At 42.1% G+C, this 24354-nt stretch overlaps 1 protein-coding gene across 2 annotated transcripts in view; it reads right to left on the reverse strand.

The window, feature by feature from the left end:
* LOC131721068 (homer protein homolog 3-like) overlaps positions 1-24354 on the reverse strand; it is a 57486-nt gene that overhangs the window by 24756 nt on the left and 8376 nt on the right. For both annotated transcript variants that reach the window (XM_059014202.1, XM_059014201.1), the window contains 3 exons: positions 8610-8766; positions 6675-6806; positions 4672-4779 (listed from right to left, as the gene is read on the reverse strand). In XM_059014202.1, coding sequence (XP_058870185.1) covers positions 4672-4779; positions 6675-6806; positions 8610-8766 — 397 coding nt within the window. The remainder of the gene's footprint in view (positions 1-4671; positions 4780-6674; positions 6807-8609; positions 8767-24354) is intronic.

The following is a 24354-nucleotide window of genomic DNA, read 5'->3' on the forward strand; positions in this document are numbered from 1 at the left end:
TCTTGCACAAGTTAGTCACACGCTGTTCAGTTTACAAATCATGCACAACAGCGCCCTCTCTGGCCACACATGGGATTTCATTCTGAATTTACAGACTTTCCTCAATGAAAACTAATCCACGTCTGGGAGGTTACTGTCCTCTGCTTTGGACCAACTCGGAGGACACCAGGAACTTGACTTATTTTAACTGTTTAAAATCAGGGATTGCATATATTGCTTATAGGTATACAGTCATGTTGTCATATGGACAACACGGGATACCGCAAAGGTAAAGTCATGGGTTTATTGTAAACACTGTAGGGGGTTCTGGAACACTTGAATAAATTAGCCCAGTTTTAACAACATGTTAAACTAACACATTATAATCATGTAAAAGCATAATAAAACAGTCATTAAATATCTTTCTGCTCAGGATTAGAATATTAGTCCGGTAGGACTTTCCAATAATGTGTGTCCCATTACGTATGCTGTGCCTGTATGGAAAATGTCAGTGCAACACCTACGTCATGAGAAATACAGACAGTCGCCTCTGCTGCGTGGATAAAAAGCCTACAATGTTTATCCAGCAGTGCCCTTTACCCGCCCCTGCTCTGATTAGCTAGCCCTCCTCTGAGACAGGGCACTGAATGTGCTGGCTCCCTTTCATCTCTCCTCTCTGTCACATTATCACTATGATTGCTTTCAGCACATTTCTCACTGTCTCTCACCTTCTCAGAGCACCGACTAGAACATCCTATAAAACATTACACTGCCAGGTTGGGAACAAACAGATCTGGACAAATATTCTAAATGGTTTCAATGTGCAACACACACTTGTAAATGGGCTCTCTTGTGAATATAACCCTCCTTTAATTTGCATGCATTTTATTATAGAAGGTCAGTGTGTGTCCTTCAATCTCCAAGCCAGTCCCCTCTTTACACCCAGGAGCTCCACAGCGGATGTGAGCTGCCGGCCGCTGGAGGACAAAGCCCCTAACCTGCCCAGCCTAGCACCAGCATCATCTTTGGGATGAACATGAATGATTAGACAGTATGATCCTCTACTTATCTGCACAGGTCCTAATAAAGTAGCTAGGTATATATAATATATATATATATATATATATATATATATATATATATATATATATATATATTATACACACACACACAACTCTGACAGATAGAATGCCATCAGAGTGCCTTTAAAATGTTCCTGGATAAGTTAAATATCAAGTGTATTGCATGTGTATCAAAACTGTAGTCTTTGTTTAGTTTAGAAATTTACTAAACATTTTAACTTAAGATGTTTCTAGAGTGCAATACAAAAACAGCATGTAGCTGAACCACGCCCTGTGAGATACTGTGCTTTAGTTTGCATGTTCTGCCACATATAAAAATCCCAGAAGTCTAGAAAGTGGCTTAGACACAGAGGCAGAGAGAAGCAATTTAATAAGAAAGACAGAAAAACTAGAAAAAAAAGAGAGATGCGCTGGAGAAAAGTAGGGCTTGGAAACTGAAGCTGTGCAGAGACCCATATTTTAAATTAAACATGACAAGAGCTCTCAGAACCAATGGAAAGGGATCTTCAGATCCTGAATTATACATGATAAAGGGGCATGAATAAGTAATACTGGATAGCTCAAAGAATGTCTTCCTGCAGTGTATACATGGCTATGAAGCTACTAGAGGTGGAGTCTGTTTTAATGATCTTTAAAAAGCATGTCAGGAACACACATCCCTGCCACAGCTGCGAATTCAAAATTAGCCATCAAAATGAGGAACAGATTGATGACCATGGCATATATCAATGGTATTGCAGAATAGCACAGGATATAGAATACCAAGTCTCACGACAACTAGGTTATTCGCAAACGCTAATTAATGTTAATACCAAGTCTCATGACAAGTGAATAAGCTGTTCTTCAGATATAACTGAGGTACAACATACAGAAAGGGAGGCTGTGGAACAGACACCTCCATATAGTCACAGAATATGATACTCAATATAACTTGAGAATTTTACTACAGCATTGGGAACCCCCCTGGATTAATTGCCCTTAAAGTACACTGTTGATACATCCAGGTGGATTCCCTGGTGCTGTGAAATGTCTGATCAGTAGGGGTCTGTGACCGAGTGCTGTTGAGAGGCGTGTGAGTGGTGACGTCACGGACCAGAAACAGGAACCAAAACAAGGAATGGATGGTGGTGAAACTGCAGAGCTAAGGCGCTCAGTGTATTTATTAAATGATAAAACAAACAAAAGATTTAAACAAACAACACAGAAACAAAAGGGCACGTTGGCCAAACAAATAAACAAATAAGCCTGCTGGTTTTACCAGTTGTTTTTAAGTTTCGTTTTCTCTTTCCGCTCTCACTCCTAATACACTCTCCCCCGAGGGTAGAGAGCTGCAGGTTTATATACAGTGACCACCTCCCGATTAGCAACAATTAATCAATGAATTAACTCGGGAGATGGTCACCGTCTGCACAAGCTTAATAAGGATGCGTGACTGTCAGCTAGCTAAATAAATCACTAGCTGATCAGTCACACATCCTCACAAGGTTTTTAAAACTATTAAAACAATAACAAATACGCGGCGCTCTGATCTGCACTGCAAACAAGAATACAAATAATAATACAAATATACATATAGGGGCGGGACACTCCGTCACAGGGTCACTGAAATGCAACAATAAGATTGCGCTGTCCCCCACACGATGGATCACAAGACGCTATAATGGAACTCACCTGAGACAGCTGTGAGGCTCGGCAAAGCAGCAATGAGAAAAAAAGAAAAAAGGAAATCATTCATTTATTTATTCAATTTGAACTGTTTTACAGCAAAATATGTCAAACTGACTGTTTCATAGAGGGGGGGTGCTTCTGGTGCGCAACCTCTAGTGGTCATCTTTATAGAGGCTTTGTGACAAAAATTCCACCTTGCTCAGGTTTGAGACAGTAAAATATGCTGGTGAATTTATTAAGTGTGCCAAATACTGAAGTGAAGAAACTATGACTATGAACACCTATCAATGGATTTTAAACAAATATAATGTGTTTAAAAGAAAAGGTGGATGAAGCACATAAGAATGAATGAATGAATGAATGAATGAATGGTGTCTCCCTTGTATGTCACCTAGTTTATCTATGTTGACCTCCGCGACCTGCTTAGATTGTAAGATCCAAGTGTGACAGATGGACAGAAAGCTAGTGCACATGTACACATAACAGACTGAGCACTAAGAACACCTGTCTGCAAGGGCATCCGAGTGCAGCTGAGAACACTGGAAAGATCTTGAGGATATCATTCAGGACTTTACTAGTATTGAAACGTTTTCATGATGTGTAAACGCTGCTTCTATCTGCAGTGATACAATAAACACCTGCAGGCCCTCAGTGCTAATAAACAGACTGTCCTGGCAGGTCATGCTCCAGTTATGTAGGCCCTTGGGTAATGTTCTGGTGAGCCAGTGTTCATGAGAGTTGTGTACACAGTGCAGGTGACTCTGCACCGCGCTGGCTGATGGGAATACAATGGAACACTCACCTGTGACATCTGTCAGAACCACCAGAACAGAAACAAGGGAATAAAACAAATTGAAAACACTTTAAATGAGCCAAACAATTTAGTACAAATATTCCTTATAAGTGAAGACTACCCATCTTTTAAACATGCATTGCACCTTTAAATAAACTGTATTTTTCCCCTTGAAGGGCAAGGCTCTATTAACTATTTCCTATGGAAGTTGTTCCACCTTTAAATGGAACTAGAATAAGGCTGAAGAAATGATCCTGTCTCTTGTCTTATTTTTTCCATGCAAATCGAATCCTATGTATGCCCACTCATTAAGGTTCCTACTTTGTATCAATGTTTTTAAATGCAAGTGCCCTCTTTAAACAAATTCAGCATGCTGAGCGTTACAAGATGTGCTCATACACACGACGGCAGATCCCTTAAAAGGTGAAACAACTTTGTTTTGAGGGCATGAATTAGACAAAAAATGAATTTGTTTATTGATTTTCAGCCAAACACTTATCACCAAAATCCTGATCATCTTAAAATCAGCTGCTTAATACTAACAGAAACCTCAGACAGATGTTTCGACTTGTTATTTGATGACATTAACGTTAGTCATTTCACTTATGTTTTAGTATTTCTAAATGTAGCACTATTGAAATAGTTGGTTTATGACTGCAGGAAAGACAATTATTGCTGATACAATTATAAATTTGAGTACAATACATGCAATTAAGACTAAACTAATTAAAATGGATAATAGAATACGTGTTCAGGCCCTAATGTGCTTTACAAAGTGGACTTGATAGGCTGTGTTGCTAGGAAACTCCAGACTGCGAGTCAATAATGATTGTGTTATTACTCCAGTGTCAATGCCATAGCCAGCGTCACACATCCAGTGCTAATACCAGTTACAGCCTGCTGTTCAGTGTCCAGGTCAGTGGCACTTTTTCTGTCTTGTCTTTTCAGTTGAAACCCCTAGCTGACAGCAGTCTGTAAAGGGGAGCTGTGATAATTTTAGCGGTGTCCTAGTTTCTCTCTCCTCTGAAAGATAAATGACCTGTTCTGTCATGTTCTATCCCCCTCCCCCCTCTCTCTCTCCACAGACATCCACAACTTAACTCTTTGTTTGCCATGCTTGTGGCTTGTTTGGTGCTGCACCAGTCTCACCTGCGGTGCAGCGATGCTCAGCGCTGGGTTGCTCAGCTCGGGTTTATCCTGAGATTTTTCCCTCGCGAGGCGTGCCGCCTCTTTCACCTCTTTAAACCTTTCTGAAAACTGAAAAAAAAAAAAACACAAAAGATGTCAACCGTGACAAGGAACTCTTCTTATTTTAAAAGGTTCGGACCACAGAAAATTCAAATTTTCACCAAAAAAAAAACCAACATCACTTCAAAAGGGACTGGGCTGACAAGAAGCAGAGTAAAAGGTAGAATAAATAGGTGTACAACATTAAGGCATTCTCTCACCCATAACTCATGGTATTTGGTTTCCCATTCTTGTTTTGTTTTTTATCCCATCCTTGAAACATAATTTTTTAAAAGGTTTAAGACCAGCAAGGTTCATAGCAATATCTACCATATCAATATCTATCTTCTAGTTAGTTCCCACAGGGTTTGTTTTTTGCATCATGAGACTAAAGGTAATACAGTGAGGCTAGTTTGATTATCAGTCTCACCTTGAAGACCTGTGTGAGCTACCCTGCTGACAGTCTCGGTGTGACGGGCTGGTTGAGTTCATTGCTGCTGCTAGAACGACATGCCGATTTCATTAAGCTACTAAAGGTGAGACTAATAATCAAACTAGTTTAAATCAGTTAGATAACCAATTCTCCAGATATATACAAAAATGTAAGTGATAAACACAGATGGATGAACACAGACTTGGCATACTCTCAGTAATGTATAAGCTGTTATGGAGAAATGAGGCACACAGATAGACTGATGTACGGACATACTCAGAATCTGAAATTCACAATAATATAAAATACCAAACCGTTATTTTGTTAGCTACAATCTCTTAAACTGTGCTTTCTATTGGGAGAAAAACACAGAACACTGGGCAAAAATCAATCACCCTCCACGAACAGCACAGATATGTATGTGTGTCTGTACGAGTTTCCAACAGAAACATCTGTGCTTATCCAACAAGGACTTACTCATTCATGCCATTTTCCCCATAGATCCAGCACTAAGCTAGGTTGTCTAGACAAGTCTGAATGCTACAGAGAAGATCTGCAGATAAGCATTGAACACTTATCTTACTATGAAGGGCATATTGACAACTAACAATGGGCATAAATGTTCAGTTTTCCTGCAATTTCGTTATTCATGCAGGGGGGGAAAATAGCCAAAAGTGAGGAGTACAAAATCAAAAGGAGGTTATAGAATGCACTGATGACTTAAAGGAACGAGCTCTGAAGATGGTCTGAAAGAACTGGATATTAGAAGGATTAGGGGACTTGATCATCTTTAAAATCTTAAAGAGATGACAAAGCTAATCCTCAACAATACATCAAGCACAACACAGAAATCAGGAGCAGAGGACACTGCTGGAAATGAAGTGGAGACCTTGCACAGTTTTCCAGTTATGTCATTTTCATGAGGGTCAAAGAATGCCTTTTACTGAGATCCATCCTTTTAGTTTTGATGGGCAAACAGTAAAACCGTTCGGCAGTCAGGAGGTAAAAGCCAACATTGATCTACCAGCCCCTGGAGGACAAAGGCCTTGCAGGTTTTGCCACTCTAACCCTAGAGCCAGACCCAATGCAACCCCCAGCAGATTCACACAGCCAGTGGTTTTAATAGATTAGGTTCTGAAAGCTAGGAGATCATTGTATATTCATTCACACTACAAGAAGACATCTTATTATCATCGATTCATACTTAAATTTTAGACTGCGAATGGAGCGAGACGATTCAGGTTACCAAGCAAGTGCAACCCTAACTCACAGCACGAGCTGGAAACAGAGATGTTCTTAACCAATTAGCACAGGTCTTTCAAAGCTGTACATTTGAGACCTCTATGACGAATGGAAGCACACGACAGATAAGATGGAATTATTGTGTTAGCTACAAATCACTTTAAAATGTAATAGGAAAAGGCAACATGAGCTCAAATGTATTGCAGAGTTCAGTTAAATGAATGGTATCCACTGGCAGCTGGGTGCTTACCTGCTGAAGCTGCTGTTCTGAGGAGAAGCCTAGTCCATACACCGTGTTCGCTCGGCTGTCCGCCCACTGCCCAAACTTCTGGGACGTTTTAGTGAACGTCATATTGGGAGTAATGGTGCTGTTAATGATCGCCTGAAAATGAATGAAATATATTTTGAACAATTTGGTGTAAATGAACCACTGATTATTTACATGGGTGAAAGTGGCGAATGACCATTTTTACAAACTCCTGGGCAAAAATCTTTTGGCTGGAGGTTTGGGGGCCGCCTAGGCCCCCCGATGCTCTGGGGTTGTAAGTACTCTCAGATGCATTCTGAGCCATTCTGGACCACTTTCAGAAACAAATTTGAACTGGACTTTGTAGAAAAAGAAGAGCGGCAACTCGGCCAGCGTAGGAATCCCCAGTGAAGAGCAGCGACCGGCCCAGCGTAAGGAATCCCCAGTGAAGAGCGGCGACCGGCCCAGCGTAAGGAATCCCCAGTGAAGAGCGGCGACCGGCCCAGCGTAAGGAATCCCCAGTGAAGAGCGGCGACCGGCCCAGCGTAAGGAATCCCCAGTGAAGAGCGGCGACCCGCCCAGCGTAAGGAATCCCCAGTGAAGAGCAGCGACCCGCCCAGCGTAAGGAATCCCCAGTGAAGAGCGGCGACCGGCCCAGCGTAAGGAATCCCCAGTGAAGAGCGGCGACCGGCCCAGCGTAAGGAATCCCCAGTGAAGAGCGGCGACCGGCCCAGCGTAAGGAATCCCCAGTGAAGAGCGGCGACCGGCCCAGCGTAAGGAATCCCCAGTGAAGAGCGGCGACCGGCCCAGCGTAAGGAATCCCCAGTGAAGAGCGGCGACCGGCCCAGCGTAAGGAATCCCCAGTGAAGAGCGGCGACCGGCCCAGCGTAAGGAATCCCCAGTGAAGAGCGGCGACCGGCCCAGCGTAAGGAATCCCCAGTGAAGAGCGGCGACCGGCCCAGCGTAAGGAATCCCCAGTGAAGAGCGGCGACCGGCCCAGCGTAAGGAATCCCCAGTGAAGAGCGGCGACCGGCCCAGCGTAAGGAATCCCCAGTGAAGAGCGGCGACCGGCCCAGCGTAAGGAATCCCCAGTGAAGAGCGGCGACCGGCCCAGCGTAAGGAATCCCCAGTGAAGAGCGCCGACCGGCCCAGCGTAAGGAATCCCCAGTGAAGAGCGGCGACCGGCCCAGCGTAAGGAATCCCCAGTGAAGAGCGGCGACCGGCCCAGCGTAAGGAATCCCCAGTGAAGAGCAGCGACCGGCCCTGCGTAAGGAATCCCCAGTGAAGAGCAGCGACCGGCCCAGCGTAAGGAATCCCCAGTGAAGAGCAGCGACCGGCCCAGCGTAAGGAATCCCCAGTGAAGAGCAGCGACCGGCCCTGTGTAAGGAATCCCCAGTGAAGAGCAGCGACTTGGCACAGCCAGGAACCTGCACTCTGTATGACTCACCTTGCACACCACACGGTTGTGCTGTTTCCAGGGCAGCCACTTGGGGAAAGACGCTGTTTATTTAACAGTCGTACGCAGATTACAGAACGTTCCTGAATTCATTTAAAAACATTATCGCAATTTTACAAAGTGGTTCTCTAGATATATGTACAACTGTGACACACAGACACATGTTTAGACCTTCGTCCAATTCATTTCTGAAAATACTGTCAGAAGCCAAAGAGGATTTTGAAATATGTGGTTACACACACAGTCTAGGCATGAACTTTAATTTGTTGCAGGTAATTACTGTTGTACAACGGGGTACGAGAACACAAGGCTGACCAGGTGTCATTTGGGGCTTGAAAAATAGGTCAACTGAGACACGTCCTCCAGTGTTATTTTTTCAAATAAGCATTTTAGTGCGTCGCTAAGTAATATTTCAACAGTAAAGATCACTAAACAGTGATGTAGGCTGCATGTACATGTAGTGAGTGTGTTAGTGCGCTCACCTTGGTGCCCCCCACACTGATGATGCGATACACGTTTCTTGTAGCATCGTAGAAGAAGGACACAGTAACGGAATGCTTGCTGGCTGGGATCCAGTTTCGCTTGGTCGTCGGGTCGATTTGAAACACATGAGCTCTAGCACTGAAAATCGGCTGCTCCCTGGATGAAGAAGAAAAAAGAAACAGATTTGCTTTCAGGCAATGCGAAGCTACATTGTAATCTGGAGGGGTGTCTGCTATTTTACATAGGTCTACTGCTTCTCCAGGTTAGGACATTGTTTAGCATTATTTAGAGAATCTGGGGATACATGGAGTCATCTGTCCGCCTGTCTATTTGTGCTTAGCAGACGCCCTTATCCAGGGCGACTTAAAATTGTTACAAGATATCACATTATTTTTACATACAATTACATTATTTTTTACACATTATTTATTTATTTTTTTACAATTACAATTACCCATTTATACAGTTGGGTTTTTACTGGAGCAATCTAGGTAAAGTACCTTGCTCAAGGGTACAGCAGCAGTGTCCCCCACCTGGGATTGAACCCACAACCCTTCGGTCAAGAGTCCAGAGCCCTAACTATTACTCCACACTGCTGCCCTATGCATGTATAGTGCATGGTGGTCTTCTGTATTTCCAGCAGTGAACACTGACACACTTGTTTGCTTAACAAAATCACAGCCGTATTCCCAAAGCTTTAACTCATGAGTTATTTAAAGAATGTTTTTGTGACTAGAAATAGATTTTTCCACGACTACATTTTACAAGCCATTATAGGAGTGGGATCAATCCCACACTGTGTCCCCAGGGAGGCGCTGTTCTTGTTCTCATGTCTTGTTGCAAACAGGGGCTCTCAGGCTGAAAAATAAAATGGGGAGTTTTACAGATACCGGGCGATTCCTAATCTGCGCATCTTTGTCGGTGCATTGTGAAAACTGTATCAGAGCTGGAAATATTCAGGCTGTTTGTTGACTTGAAGCCTGACAACTGAATTCCTGCAGGTTTCATTTATAAAAACAGATCTTTTACATTGAAAACACAACTTTTCAGTAGCGAGACATGTCTTCAAAAGGATGAGATACAGAAGTACAGAAGCAGGACCAGTTGGAAATTAAGAGGAGATAGACCGAGGCGATAGACTGGAATGGGTGCCTAGTCATGCTGTTGAGGCAGAATCACTTGGATCCTTGAAGACCCGACTGGATAAAGTTTTGAGAGAACAATCAGCTACAAGGAATTGGACAAGCGCTGTTGGGTATAATATTATATATATATATATATATATATATATATATATGGAAAAACTCATGTGTTACATAGAGAGACGGACAGACAGACAACCGCCATACATCTCTAAATTACTATTAATGTCCTTCGCAAGTTTCATGACAATTGGAGAAGCGACTGGATTAAGGCTGTACATTTATTAGATTAAACATTTAAACCTTCTCTACAATAACTCTTTACCATTTCATACCATGACTATTTACACAGATATTCACATACAGTATTCAATTACAATGGGTTACCATGCTTTAAAATGCCACCTTTCAGTCACTGATGCAAAAACAATGATTGTTTTATTCTATAAACGACTGACAACATTTCTCCCAAATTCCAAATAAATATATTGTCATTTAGAGCATTTATTTGCAGAAAATGACAACTGGTCAAAATAACAAAAAAGATGCAGTGTTGTCAGACCTCGAATAATGCAAAGAAAATAAGTTCATATTCATTTTTAAACAACACAATACTAATGTTTTAACTTAGGAAGAGTTCAGAAATCAATATATGTGGTGGAATAACCCTGATTTTCAAGCACAGCTTTCATGCGTCTTGGCATGCTCTCCACCAGTCTTTCACATTGATGTTGGGTGACTTTATGCCACTCATGGCGCAAAACTTCAAGCAGCTCGGCTTTGTTTGATGGCTTGTGACCATCCATCTTCCTCTTGATCACATTCCAGAGGTTTTCAATGGGGTTCAGGTCTGGAGATTGGGCTGGCCATGACAGGGTCTTGATCTGGTCGTCCTCCATCCACACCTTGATTGACCTGGCTGTGTGGCATGGAGCATTGTCCTGCTGGAAAAAACCAATCCTCAGAGTTGGGGAACATTGTCAGAGCAGGAAGGGCAGGAAGCAAGTTTTCTTCCAGGACAACCTTGTACTTGGCTTGATTCATGCCAAAGCTGCCCGATTCCAGCCTTGCTGAAGCACCCCCAGATCATCACCGATCCTCCACCACATTTCACAGTGGGTGCGAGACACTGTGGCTTGTAGGCCTCTCCAGGTCTCCGTCTAACCATTAGACGACCAGGAGTTGGGCAAAGCTGAAAATTGGACTCCTCTGGGGGTGCTTCAGCAAGGCTGGAATCGGGCAGATTTGTCTTTGTGAAGGACGCACGAAGCAAGCCAAGTACAAGGTTGTCCTGGAAGAAAACTTGCTTCCTTCTGCTCTGACAATGTTCCCCAACTCTGAGGATTGGTTTTTCCAGCAGGACAATGCTCCATGCCACACAGCCAGGTCAATCAAGGTGTGGATGGAGGACGACCAGATCAAGACCCTGTCATGGCCAGCCCAATCTCCAAACCTGAACCCCATTGAAAACCTCTGGAATGTGATCAAGAGGAAGATGGATGGTCACAAGCCATCAAACAAAGCCGAGCTGCTTGAAGTTTTGCGCCAGGAGTGGCATAAAGTCACCCAACATCAATGTGAAAGAGTGGAGAGCATGCCAAGACACATGAAAGCTGTGCTTGAAAATCAGGGTTATTCCACCACATATATTGATTTCTGAACTCTTCCTAAGTTAAAACATTAGTATTGTGGTGTTTAAAAATGAATATGAACTTATTTTCTTTGCATTATTCGAGGTCTGACAACACTGCATCTTTTTTGTTATTTTGACCAGTTGTCATTTTCTGCAAATAAATGCTCTAAATGACAATATTTTTATTTGGAATTTAGGAGAAATGTTGTCAGTAGTTTATAGAATAAAACAAAAATGTTCATTTTACCCAAACACATACCTATAAATAGTAAAACCAGAGAAACTGATAATTTTGCAGTGGTCTCTTAATTTTTTCCAGAGCTGTATATACACAGTGCCTTGCAAAAGTATTCAGACCCCTGACCAATTCTCTCATATTACTGAATTACAAAAGGTACATTGAAATTTCATTCAGTTTGATATTTTATTTTAAAACAATGAAACGCAAAATCAATTATTGTAAGGTGACATTGGTTTTATGTTGGGAAATATTTTTAAGAAAAATAAAAAACTGAAATATCTTGCTTGCATAAGTATTCAACCCCCACACATTAATATTTGTTAGAGCCACATATTAATATTTGGTACAGCCACCTTTCTGACCACAAAACCTTTTCCCACATCGCAGCTGGGTCACTCTTATGCTTTCTGGCAAACTCCAGATGTGCTTTCAGATGGTACTTTTTGAGTAACAGCTTCTTTCTTGCCACCCTCCCATACAGGCCAGTGCTATGCAGAGCTCTTGATATGGTTGACTGGTGCACCATTACTCCTCTCCCAGCCACTGAACTCTGTAGCTCCTTCAAAGTGATTGTTGGCCTCTCTGTGGCTTCTCTCACAAGTCTCCTTTTTGTTTGAGCGCTGTGTTTTGAGGGACGGCCTTTTCTTGGCAGTGCCTGAGTGGTGTGATGCAGCTTCCACTTCCAGATTATTGATCCAACTGTGCTCACTGGGATATCCAAACACTTGGATATTATTTTGTACCCTTTCCCTAATCTATGCATTTGTATTACTTTATCTCTAACTTCTGTAGAATGCTCTTTGGTCTTCATTTTCCTTCAGATTCACAGCCTGACCAATGATCCTTCAACTGTGGGGTTCTTATCCAGAAAATGTGACAGCAACTTTAATGGTTCACAGGTGGAGACCAATGGTAAGGTAATTGTGTCCTTGTTAGGGCAATTTCTTTCATCAGTGTAAACTGGGAGCTTCCACAGCACAGGGGTTGAATACTTATACAAGCAAGATATTTCAGTTTTTTATTTTTCTTAAAAATATTTCCCAACATAAAACCAATGTCACCTTACAATAATTGATTTTGAGTTTCAGTGTTTTAAATTAAAATATCAAACAGAACGAAATTTCAATGTACCATTTGTAATTCAGTAATATGAGAGAATTGGTCAGGGGTCTGAATACTTTTGCAAGGCACTGTGTGTAATATATCTCATATATATATATATATATATATTACACACACACAGACACACACATTATATATTGTGGCCGGGCAGAGCACTGCCTGTAACTAAAGTTTTGGTGTTATGTGTTTTGGTGATGGTTGGCAGGGATGGGGTTAATTCCTGTCCCTGCCAAATATATGTGTGAATGTTAGCTGTTCCCAAATGAGCCAACTGTTGTTAATTGGGAACAGCCACAGAGAATAAAGAGCGCTTGAAGCTCCATTTGGGGAGACCACCAGGGAGCTAGGAACAAATGAAAAGTCTGTGAAAGAAAAAAATGTGTGAAAGTCTGTAAACCTGTGTGTGCGTATGTGAGTGTGTTACAAGAGTTCTGTTTGACTGGTAAACGGCTTAGCTGTCCAGTTTTAGTGAGAACTGGAAGACAAGTATAGTTTAGCACTCAACGTGGGAGTTAGGTTTTTGTTTTGTTTATTTTTGTAAATAATAAAAAGTGCTAAAAAATAAGTACTGTTCTGTGTCTCTGTCTGCTTTAAAAGGGCGCAAATGAACCTTAGACAGAAGGCTTTGTTACAATATACAGTACATACACACCGCTGTGTGTGTGTGTGTGTATATATTGTAACACACTTGCACCACTCAGGGTTCTTGCCCCTTTTAAAATCACGACCCAACACACAGAAATTAGAGGTTCAGTGCTTCCGTGCACTTTTAATAAAACAAACAAAACACCTAGCTCCTTTCTGAGCACGGACTAAACACACGGGAACCTGAACTGAACCACAGGACGGCTAAGCCGTTCACCTGCTACAAACATCAAAACACTCCGTACTATAAACTTACGTTTTGCCCTTTCAATGACTGCCTGGAAGCAGAGCACCCCTTCTGCCTCCTTCTCCTTAGCAGCCCCAAACAAACTGACTGCTCCCATTTTATACCCTGCACCTAGTTCTAATTTAATAATGATCTCCAGGTGCAGGGAATAATTAAGCAATAAAACAATTAATGGAACTGATTAACAACAAAGCAAAATACAATTAAACAATAACAAAACTAACAAACTAAATTAAACAATAAAGTAACACAATCAAACAATAAAGCAAAACACAATTAACCAAACAAATGTGCATTCCACACATGTTTTTTCTTCAGGGAGGCTTTAACCACCTCCCTGCTGTCTTGCATATCCCCCCCTTGTCTTTCAAGACACCGGCCATTTGACGGCCACTTCTTCCCCTAAAACACAACCACCCACCCTCGAGTCCATCACTGTCCCTTTTCGCCCTCTTCCACAGGCGGACTTGAGGATGGGCCGGTCCACATTCCCGCCCCGCCAGGTAGGGACCGCGCACCTGCGACGAGGGACCCCACTGGTTTGTCAGGGGCGACCGGAGCGACAACCGGAGCACTGGAGGGCTCTTCATCTCCTCCCCCTCTAACTCGGGCCACAGCAGCTCCTCCCCCTCTTGCTCGGGCGGCGGCAGCTCCTCCCCCTCTGGCTCTCGGGGCGGCAGCTCCTCCCTCTCTGGCTCTCGGGGCAGCAGCTCCACCCCCTCTAACTCGGGCCACAGCAGCTCCTCCCCCTCTGGCTCTCGGGCCACAGCAGCTCCTCCCCCTCTGGCTCTCGGGCCACAGCAGCTCCTCCCCCTCTGGCTCTCGGGCCACAGCAGCTCCTCCCCCTCTGGCTCTCGGGACAGCAGCTCCACCCCCTATGGCTCTCGGGACGGCAGCTCCACCCCCTATGGCTCTCGGGCCAGAGCAGCTCCTCCCCCTCTGGCTCTCGGGGCGGCAGCTCCTCCCCCTCTGCCTCTCGGGGCAGCAGCTCCTCCCCCTCCCGCTCGGGTGCTGGCCACACCATTTTCTCCAGCACCTGCTGCAGCACCAGCCCTAGCTGTGACACGGGGAACTCCAGTTCCCGTGTAGGCAATTCCAACTCTTGCCTCCATTGCTGGTTGCACTCCCACTGCTTACGAGTCGCCTCCCGCGTCTCCGCCGTGGACTTTTCCAAAGTCCTTATCAGTTCCGCAATATCCTTTTTTTTTTTCTTGGGTCGTAGGAGCACCTACACTTCTGACACCAAATGTAACACACTTGCACCACTCAGGGTTCTTGCCCCTTTTAAAATCACGACCCAACACACAGAAATTAGAGGTTCAGTGCTTCCGCGCACTTTTAATAAAACAAACAAAACACAAAACACAAAATAAACACCTAGCTCCTTTCTGAGCACGGACTAAACACACGGGAACCTGAACTGAACCACAGGACGGCTAAGCCGTTCACCTGCTACAAACATCAAAACACTCCGTACTATAAACTTACGTTTTGCCCTTTCAATGACTGCCCTGGAAGCAGAGCACCCCTTCTGCCTCCTTCTCCTTAGCAGCCCCAAACAAACTGACTGCTCCCATTTTATACCCTGCACCTAGTTCTAATTTAATAATGATCTCCAGGTGCAGGGAATAATTAAGCAATAAAACAATTAATGGAACTGATTAACAACAAAGCAAAATACAATTAAACAATAACAAAACTAACAAATTAAATTAAACAATAAAGTAACACAATCAAACAATAAAGCAAAACACAATTAACCGTGCATTCCACATGTTTTTTCTTCAGGGAGGCTTTAACCCCCTCCCTGCTGTCTTACAATATATATATATATACAGTGTACTCCCATCCTTCCTTTTCCCCCCAATCGCCAGCCCGCTTCACTTCCCCTATGGTAACCACAGGGGGTCTATCGTATCATCCAAACAGCCCGGCAACGAACTCTCAACCAAGTGAAGCCGAGTGTTTCACCTTGTACCGTACTCCATCATCAAATAAACACCATTCATTACACATTCTGTGCGGCGGGGCTGTGTCCTATATTACATTCTGTGCGGTGGGGCTGTGTCCTATATTACATTCTGTGTGGTGGGGTGTGTCCTATATTACATTCTGTGTGGTGGGCTGTGTCCTATATTACATTCTGTGTGGTGGGGCTGTGTCCTATATTACATTCTGTGTGGTGGGGCTGTGTCCTATATTACATTCTGTGTGGCGGGGCTGTGTCCTATATTACACATTCTGTGTGGCGGGGCTGTGTCCTGTATTACATTCTGTGTGGTGGGAGTGTGTCCTATATTACACATTCTGTGTGGTGGGAGTGTGTCCTATATTACATTCTGTGTGGTGGGGCCGTGTCCTGTATTACATTCTGTGTGGTGGGAGTGTGTCCTATATTACACATTCTGTGTGGTGGGAGTGTGTCCTATATTACACATTCTGTGTGGTGGGAGTGTGTCCTATATTACATTCTGTGCGGCGGGGCTGTGTCCTATATTACATTCTGTGCGGCGGGGCTGTGTCCTATATTACATTCTGTGTGGTGGGAGTGTGTCCTGAACTACTGAAAATGTTGAAACTATTCCAGCCTGCTTTCATCTGCACACAGTAGAGACACGTTACAAGAACACATGGGCTCCAGTGCAGAGCTTGTTAGCAACACCCTCTCAGGAGACATTACTGAAAGTCACCCAGTCAGACAGCACACTGGGTTATGAGGAGGAGTTACCTAGGTTTACAATGATAGAATATTTGAGGACTAGGAGAAGGACATGAAGCTGTGAAGGGCATATTAACCCAGCTGGCTCTGTGCATTGGCGCAAACGTCCTAACCGCAGGAGACTGGAGATTGTAATTGGTAGGTGGAGAACAGACATGGTTTAAACAGCATGTACCAGAATAACTTGCATGCCAGTAGCTATCAGTATCGTGAATAAGTAGACCAACCTACATACAGTAGCATGAAGTGTAAAAATGTAAGTGCGACATACTCTATGCAAGTAAATACGGACAGGCTCTGCCATATATTAGACTAGCTCACAGTTAGATAAGCAGTTTTCTAGATTTATAGACTAGAAGACACATCTAAATAGCTCCAGATTTGAATGCTCTATAATATGTGAAGGGGATCTAGTGGAAGCTGTCGTACGCAGGCACGTCACACTGCACACGTTTCAATACATCTGGAGAACCACTTACCTAATTGTTATAAAACTTGGTATTAACATTATGTAGCATAAGTTATTGAGAATATCAGATTCTGCGGGTACGGATCTACCATTCTGACCTTGAGGATCTACTACATATTCTACAGTATCAGGGTCTGCTATATTTTACAACATTTTGGCAAAAGACAGCATTTGCAAGTTGAGATTGTATTTGTATTCCAGATGCTATTTAATCTCTAGTACTGGACCTAAAGCTTCTGGTCTGTGACTGCAATATTAAAACACCACAAGCCCAGCCAGCTGTTCTTACTCCTCAGCAACTGATTCCGCTTGACCCGATTTGAAGCTGTCCTTGTGGGGCTGTGCTTCAAAAGGACAGGGGACCCAGTACGTTTACAAGCAGTTCAGAAACAAGGCAACGCTGCAATGCAGGGTTACAGCACATGGGGGTGTTGATATTACAGCATATCACCATGGGTCAGCACTTCTTTTCAAAAAGGGTCAAATCACTGATAGATATCCATATGCTAGTAGAATTTAGAAGAAAAAAAAAAGGCAGACATATTTGAATTTATCGCAATTAACATGACTGACGGGATTTATGTAGATGTTGACTTTTTGGGAAACCGAATGTACATGAGATATTGAATGAGTCTGACTTGGACAACAAAAATATATCTTAAACTTTCAGCTTTTTAAAAGATTTGGTTTGCTCTTAAAAGACTTTGGTGGTTAAATGGATGTTTTACTGCCACTGCCCCCGTCTTTGTCCATTCTTCTCTGGTCGGTTTCATCTCCTGCCCTGCCTGCTGTTACAGGTCCCACCCCCTGCATAGCTGTGTGATCTGATGCAGAATATTTATAAATGCATCACCTTTCTCTCCACATAAATGTGTCCAGGTACGATGGTATCATCTCTTCTGCTGTGCCCTGCATTGTTTTAAGTTGTTTCTTAACACGGGCCCAGCAGTTCCCAACGTTGTCAAGCTGTAAACTGCAAGGTCAGTTTGATAAGTAACAGGGTATTCCATAATGCAAATAATGTCTTTCTCGCCACTGTGAAGCGGAAGCACAAATCTGGTATGAATACCTCCTGTCACTACCCTGGATAACAAAAAACTAAAATAAATAAGAAACAGCACTGTCACCTCATACTGTTGCAGGTCTTGTGAGGAAGGGGTTACGTGAAGGCAGACTCATTTGTGCCGCGTCATGATGAAAATGGGCATTAATATTTTACTCTAAAATGTAATGAACAAACCAAGAATTACAATAAGTAGAAAAAATCAAAGAAACTGCACTTTCAATGGCAATGTTCAATTAATTTTTATTTTTTTTTTAAATTCATTTTTGGTTTTATTTATTTTTAAAGTTATATGGAACTTTTTTCTTGTTCAGTTTTAGGCGGAAGGATATTTAATAAAAATGACTTTTGTTAAATGTTTTTACTTTTTCAATTTAGTTAGTTAACGCATTTTCTAAGCGCAATAAGGCACTTCAGGGTGTGTGATATACTCCAATATCACCACGCACCCAGGGCCTGGTTATTTTAGAGTATCTCACACACCCTGTCGTGCCTTACTGCTTACTTATTCAATCTATCTGGAGAACCGCGTATCGCACTGCTATAAAAGTCGGTATTATTAATTTTACTTTGCATATGGTAATGAGAATATCAGATTGTGGTGAAATAGGGAGGTCCCTGTCTGTCCGTACATCCGTCTGTCACTCTTACATTTGTGCAAATAACTGTAGAGCCACTTATTAAATGTTCATGACAATTGGATATGTGGTTCTCCAGGCATGTTAAAAAATGACACACGTTTAGCATCAATCCGTCTGTCTGTTCACATTCGTGCAGGGATCCAGAGAAGTGCTTATCAAACTGTGATTAAGCATTTCATCACCAATTCCTATTCTATACTTTTCTGTACCTGCTGTGATGTCATGGTGATCAGCTTTTCTTCTCTCTAATATTGAATTTGGGAACCAAGGGAGAGGTCAATAATTTAAAATACTGTGTACTTGCATAAATAATTATGTGCATAAAAAGCAAGACTTCCTCTTATTTTGTTCCCCTGCTTTGTTTAAAATCATTCACCAAGTTGCAAAAATCAGAGCACACACACACACACACACACACACACACACACACACACACAAACACACACATATGCAGTATTAATCTGAACCAAACAGCTGCATTCCACGGCCATGAGGATTTGCAACTCTGCGAGGCTTTTCACATGGCACGCTTTTAGGAAGTTCCCATTTAAGTTGCAGGTCCACCAACTCGGAACCCTGGGTTTAAACTAAAAACAGAACTAAGCTGAAGTATAACCAAGAAGCCAACATCAAATTTCAGCATGAATATAAAATCTGAACAGACTTCTGAAATGGAACAAATTAATTTCCACATTACACAATGCGTTGATGTAGTTCTAGCAGGTATTGCAGAGAAAGCCTGGCTGCTAGAACACAGCTAGAAATGTTAGTGTGACGACACTATGAACCAAACACACCAACCAAAAACATACATTAACCTGCTGACACTTCATACCTAACTGATATTAACCCAGGCACTTACCCAATCGATATCTTACACAAAGAGGCACTTACCCAATCGATATCTACACAAAGAGGCACTTACCCAATCGATATCTTAGACAAAGCACAAAACACTTTTCAGCAGATTTGAAATTTCATACCTCAAGTTCCACAGGAACATGATCGCTGTGGGTTTGAGCCCCCAGGCTGGGCTCTGGTCTGGGGTGCGGACAGTCCGAGCTGACCTGATGGACTGTTCTGGGGTGCGGACGGTTCGAGCTGACCGGATGGACTGTACTGGGGTGCAGACGGTCCGAGCTGACCGGATGGACTGTACTGGGGTGCAGACGGTCCGAGCTGACCTGATGGACTGTACTGGGGTGTGGACAGTCCGAGTTGACCTGATGGACTGAGCATTTCCCGAGCGCTTGGACGGTCTTGTACTCCAGCGATATAGAGCTCTCAAATCTTAATCAAATGTAAAATGAGTTCAAGCACCATCAAATTCTTTAGCATGGCAACCAGCCAACAGATTAGGATTAAGATCCTCTCTCCTGCTAAACTGGCAGCATGTCTCAAGTGGCACGTGCTGGGTAATATTAAAGCAGATTCCAGTAAATCAGACATGTATTGCCATTGCTTTGCAGAGCTCTCATTCTCCTATATGAAAGATGCATACGGTATATTAAGCATGCATTTGATTTTTAATGGTATTTATTTAGTTATTTGGGGATAAATTGGGGAATGCCTTTTACAATCAAATACTATGCATTTACCATAGCTTAATGAGCTTTACCAAACCTGGGATATATAATGCTTACCTATGCTTTACCATGGGGAACTTTTATTAAGTATTGCTGAGCGTATTTATTTCTGCTTTAAATACACACAAGGTAAAAATTAATTATAATTTTAACTACTGCGTGACATCCTTTGATTTATAGTTATTCAGCGAGGCAAAGTAAGGTCTTCACAGCCTATTCTGGAAGTGTAAATATCATTTTATGATACGAGAGCATTGCAAATTGTTATACTGGTATTGGATTTAGCTGAGAATTGTGCAGCATGTGATTAGAACAGGAAAGTGTAAGTCGTTTTTTGTATTTACTTAACTTCAATGTGCAAGTAATTAACCTTATCTTAGGTATTGTGTTGATTTCTATCAATGGTTCTATCAATAGCATTGGTTAGCCTAAGTTTGTCCTGTTGTCAGAGCAATACAAAAATCTAACAAAACACCTGATTTTTACTGAAATAAATGAAAAATGTATTAGTGCATATTATATATATATATATATATATATATATACACACATATACACACACACACACAGTACTGTGCAAAAGTTTTAGGCAGGTGTGATGCTGTTTTGAAGGCAAAGGGTGGTCACACCAAATATTGATCTGATGTAGATTTTTCTTCTGTTCACTCACTTTGCATTTTGTTAATTGATAAATATAATCTATTAACATGTCTATTTTTGAAAGCATTCTTACTTTACATAATTTTTTCACACCTGCCTAAAACTTTTGCACAGTACTGTATATATATATATATATATATATATATATTTCTTCACAAACAGCTTCAAATAAATTAGCATTAAAAACAAATTAATCTTTACCATAATGGGTGTGTTTTTCACATAGGGTAACCTGAGATTTAAAGGGGTACACATATTAGGTAACATTTAATGCACTATCATGTCAGCACCACATGGTGTAAAAGTGCCATTCTGTTACTGAGATGGAACACGAATGCTCTATTTGGGTTGGTGCTCAGAAGGTTAAGTCACGAGTGAATTCATGGCCCACTCACCTGAAAGCGATTCCCTAACATAGTTTTCAGTTTCTCATGCTATATGTAAGACAATCCTCTTTAAACTGAGATGAATTCTGAATGCCTATGAATTAATGATGCTTTCTTTTACACATTATCTCTTCTATTCAGCTTCATTGTGGAGTTCAAGAGTGCACACTGAAACAAGCTGGTGAGAACAGTGAGCCTCTTCAGGATTACATCTTCACTTGCCCTTTCTTACCGTCCTCCGGTCAATCAGAGTGGCTGTGCTTTGACTAGGAGTTCAGGAGCTGTCTTCAGTCCTAGTTGCCTGCTATCTTTATCTCATTATATATATGTATGTATGTATGTATGTATGTATGTATTTGCTAGATCAGCTGATGTGTCTTTACATTAATAATTGCCAGCACAGCAACATAAATCACCCACAAAACTGAAGGAAGCTTGACCTCAAGAGGCAGCTCACTAGGTGGGGAGTTCTATTAATACCACGTTTTCCACAGCATGCAATTTAAATGAAGCGATCTCAGCCAGTTGTTAATACTACATGGTTTACTGCTAAAGTGGAATATTAATGGCAGCTAGCAATGGCATTTTGAATGTAAAATATAGAAATGTATTTATTAATTCGGATACACCCTGTACATTTTTCATATGATCATAATTATCTTTATTATCTGAAATCAAGTTTTAGCACCCAATAATTGCGACTTTCTCATGTCCAAATACTTGTCGGGCAGGTGTATTTTCTTTCATAACTATTAAACACTCAATTTAAAATACTAAAATAAAATTACTTCGGAATTGTAGCTCATTTTTGTTCACCATGCAAAATTATTCATTATACAGGTCTCAACTGTTTTTTTGTTTGTTTTTTAACATGTATTTTTATTTAAAAACATGATGCAAAATGGGTAAGATTCAGGGAATTATTTTATTAGCTGCCATTACTTTAATAAATGCAAAGACACACACGTTCAGAGCTGCTCAAAGTCTTCTTTGAATTCGTATTTCTTTATGGATTTTCTTGAAAGCTGCATTTTACAAATCAATTACCAATGAAAGACATAAAAGCAAGGGGACTTTTTACAGAATTCAGTTTCTGTTGCTTGAACTCCAGCCATCTGCTCGAGTGCTTCAGTGGAGTCCCCCACTGTTATAAACAGCGTTCCCAAGTGAACCACTGAAGGGACTGTTCCCACTACCACTCTACTCATCTCCATGGAAACACACCCCAATTATACACAGTGTTCCCATGGGAATCGCTGGGTGCGTGAAGTAACGGAGTGGCTCAGAGGGAGTGGAAGGGAGCATTGCCGTTACATGGGTTCTTTCACTGAGCTGCTCTGAGCGGCTCACTTACTTAACAAGCCCACTGTTCCCCTACCACTGCTCATCTCCATGGAAACACACACCGGTGTAAACAAAGCAAACAGACACAATATTTATTCAGTTCAAAGATCTACTCTTTCTTTCAATCTTTTCAATCATAGTATTTATTAGAGATGCCAGTGTTTTTAATAAAATACACATCTTTATTATTTTATACATTATATAGACAGCTTCTGTTCAGTTTTTATTAGTTTCATTTTTCGGTGCTTATTTTTAGCTATTTTCTAATTATGTAAATAGTTTTTTTTTTTTTTTCGGGGTTTTCACTTTTTATATATTGTATGAAATGAGTGTTTTTGATTACTTTCCAAAATGCTTGGCCGTTTTCTTCTGTCAAAACATGTATAGTAACTCGACAGTACTTGCACACTTAAGTTGTACCTTCTTTCCTTTGCTGTCTTCCACAACGAAATCCCTAGGGTCACGGGCACATTCTTCTGGGGATTTTGTGTGTACGCATTTTTGTACATTTCGCCACAATTTGCAATTCTGTTTTAAATCCTCAGTATCTTAACTGTAATACAGCTTTAAATCCTGCGAACAAGCCTCCATTCCAATAGGGCTTCCGAGTGGCACATCCAGTAAAGGCGCTCCGCACGGAGTGCAGGATGTGCCCTATAGCCTGGAGATCGCGGGTTCGAATCCAGGCTATGTCACAGCCGACCGTGACTGGCAGTTCCTAGGGGGCGGCACACAATTGGCTGAGCGCTGCCCGGGTAGGGAGGGCTTAGGTCGGCAGGGGAATCCACGGCTCACCGCGCATCAGCGACCCCTGTGGCCGATAGGGCGCCTGTGGTTCTGCAGCGGAGCCGCCAGATCTGTGTTGTCCTCCAGCCTCCGTTCCGAGTCAGCGGGGGGGTTGCGAGCGGTGAGCCGGGGATACAGATAATAATTGGGCATGCTAAATTGGGGAGAAAACCGGGGTAAAAAAATTGGCGATGACTAAATTTAAAAAAAAAAAAAAAAAAAAAGCAGCCTCCATTCCTGATTGTAATATCGTTTTAAATCTCGCAAGTGGCGTCTCCAATAGAAACGTAGGAATGCGCTGCCACTCAGTAGTTGGGGTGGGTTTAAAGTATTTCATTTTATTTTTGTAATCGGGGGTGTTTTATCATTTAAAACCGAGAATCAGAAGCCCTAATTATATAGTAGACCCTGATATGAATGAGACACAGCCATCTGGAATGTCTCCGTATAACAAGTAAAATTACATGACATTAAAATGAGCTATAATGTTTCATTATTCTGATTTAACTATCGATTATTCTGATTTAATATAGTCTAGGGTGCTGTGTAAGAAACAAGCTCATTGGTATTTCTGTAAGTGGTATTTCTTACCTCAGCCAGAAATACCACTTGCAGTCTTACATTCACTGGGGGCAGCGTACACTGAAGCTCAGAGCTGATTAACAGGGAACGGATTGTTCAAACCACTGGCACCTGTAATATAAATAAAATACCTGAACAGGGAGTCCTGAAACCCAGGACTGGGTGCAGGGCTAGTGCCAGATCCTCCCTTTTCACAGACGCAATTGGTTTAGAAAAAACACAATTCTGGTATACTGTGGTCAGCCCTTTGGATTATTATTTCATTATTATTATTCTGTTCCCCCGACTCCATCAACGTGTCGTCCCCCCCCCCCCCCCCCCCCATCATCTAAAAACCAGAAATCAAACTCCTTAATCTCCTTGATACTCTGAGGAAAGCACCTTAACTCATTTTTACTGTAAATCCCCAGATTCCTCTTCATCCTGTCTGTGTTGCTTAGTCGGTTTGATTGTTGTCTTAATTTGGTTTTACACAGCA

Source organism: Acipenser ruthenus, chromosome 47 (assembly GCF_902713425.1).
Source record: "Acipenser ruthenus chromosome 47, fAciRut3.2 maternal haplotype, whole genome shotgun sequence".
NCBI classification, from domain to species: domain Eukaryota; kingdom Metazoa; phylum Chordata; class Actinopteri; order Acipenseriformes; family Acipenseridae; genus Acipenser; species Acipenser ruthenus.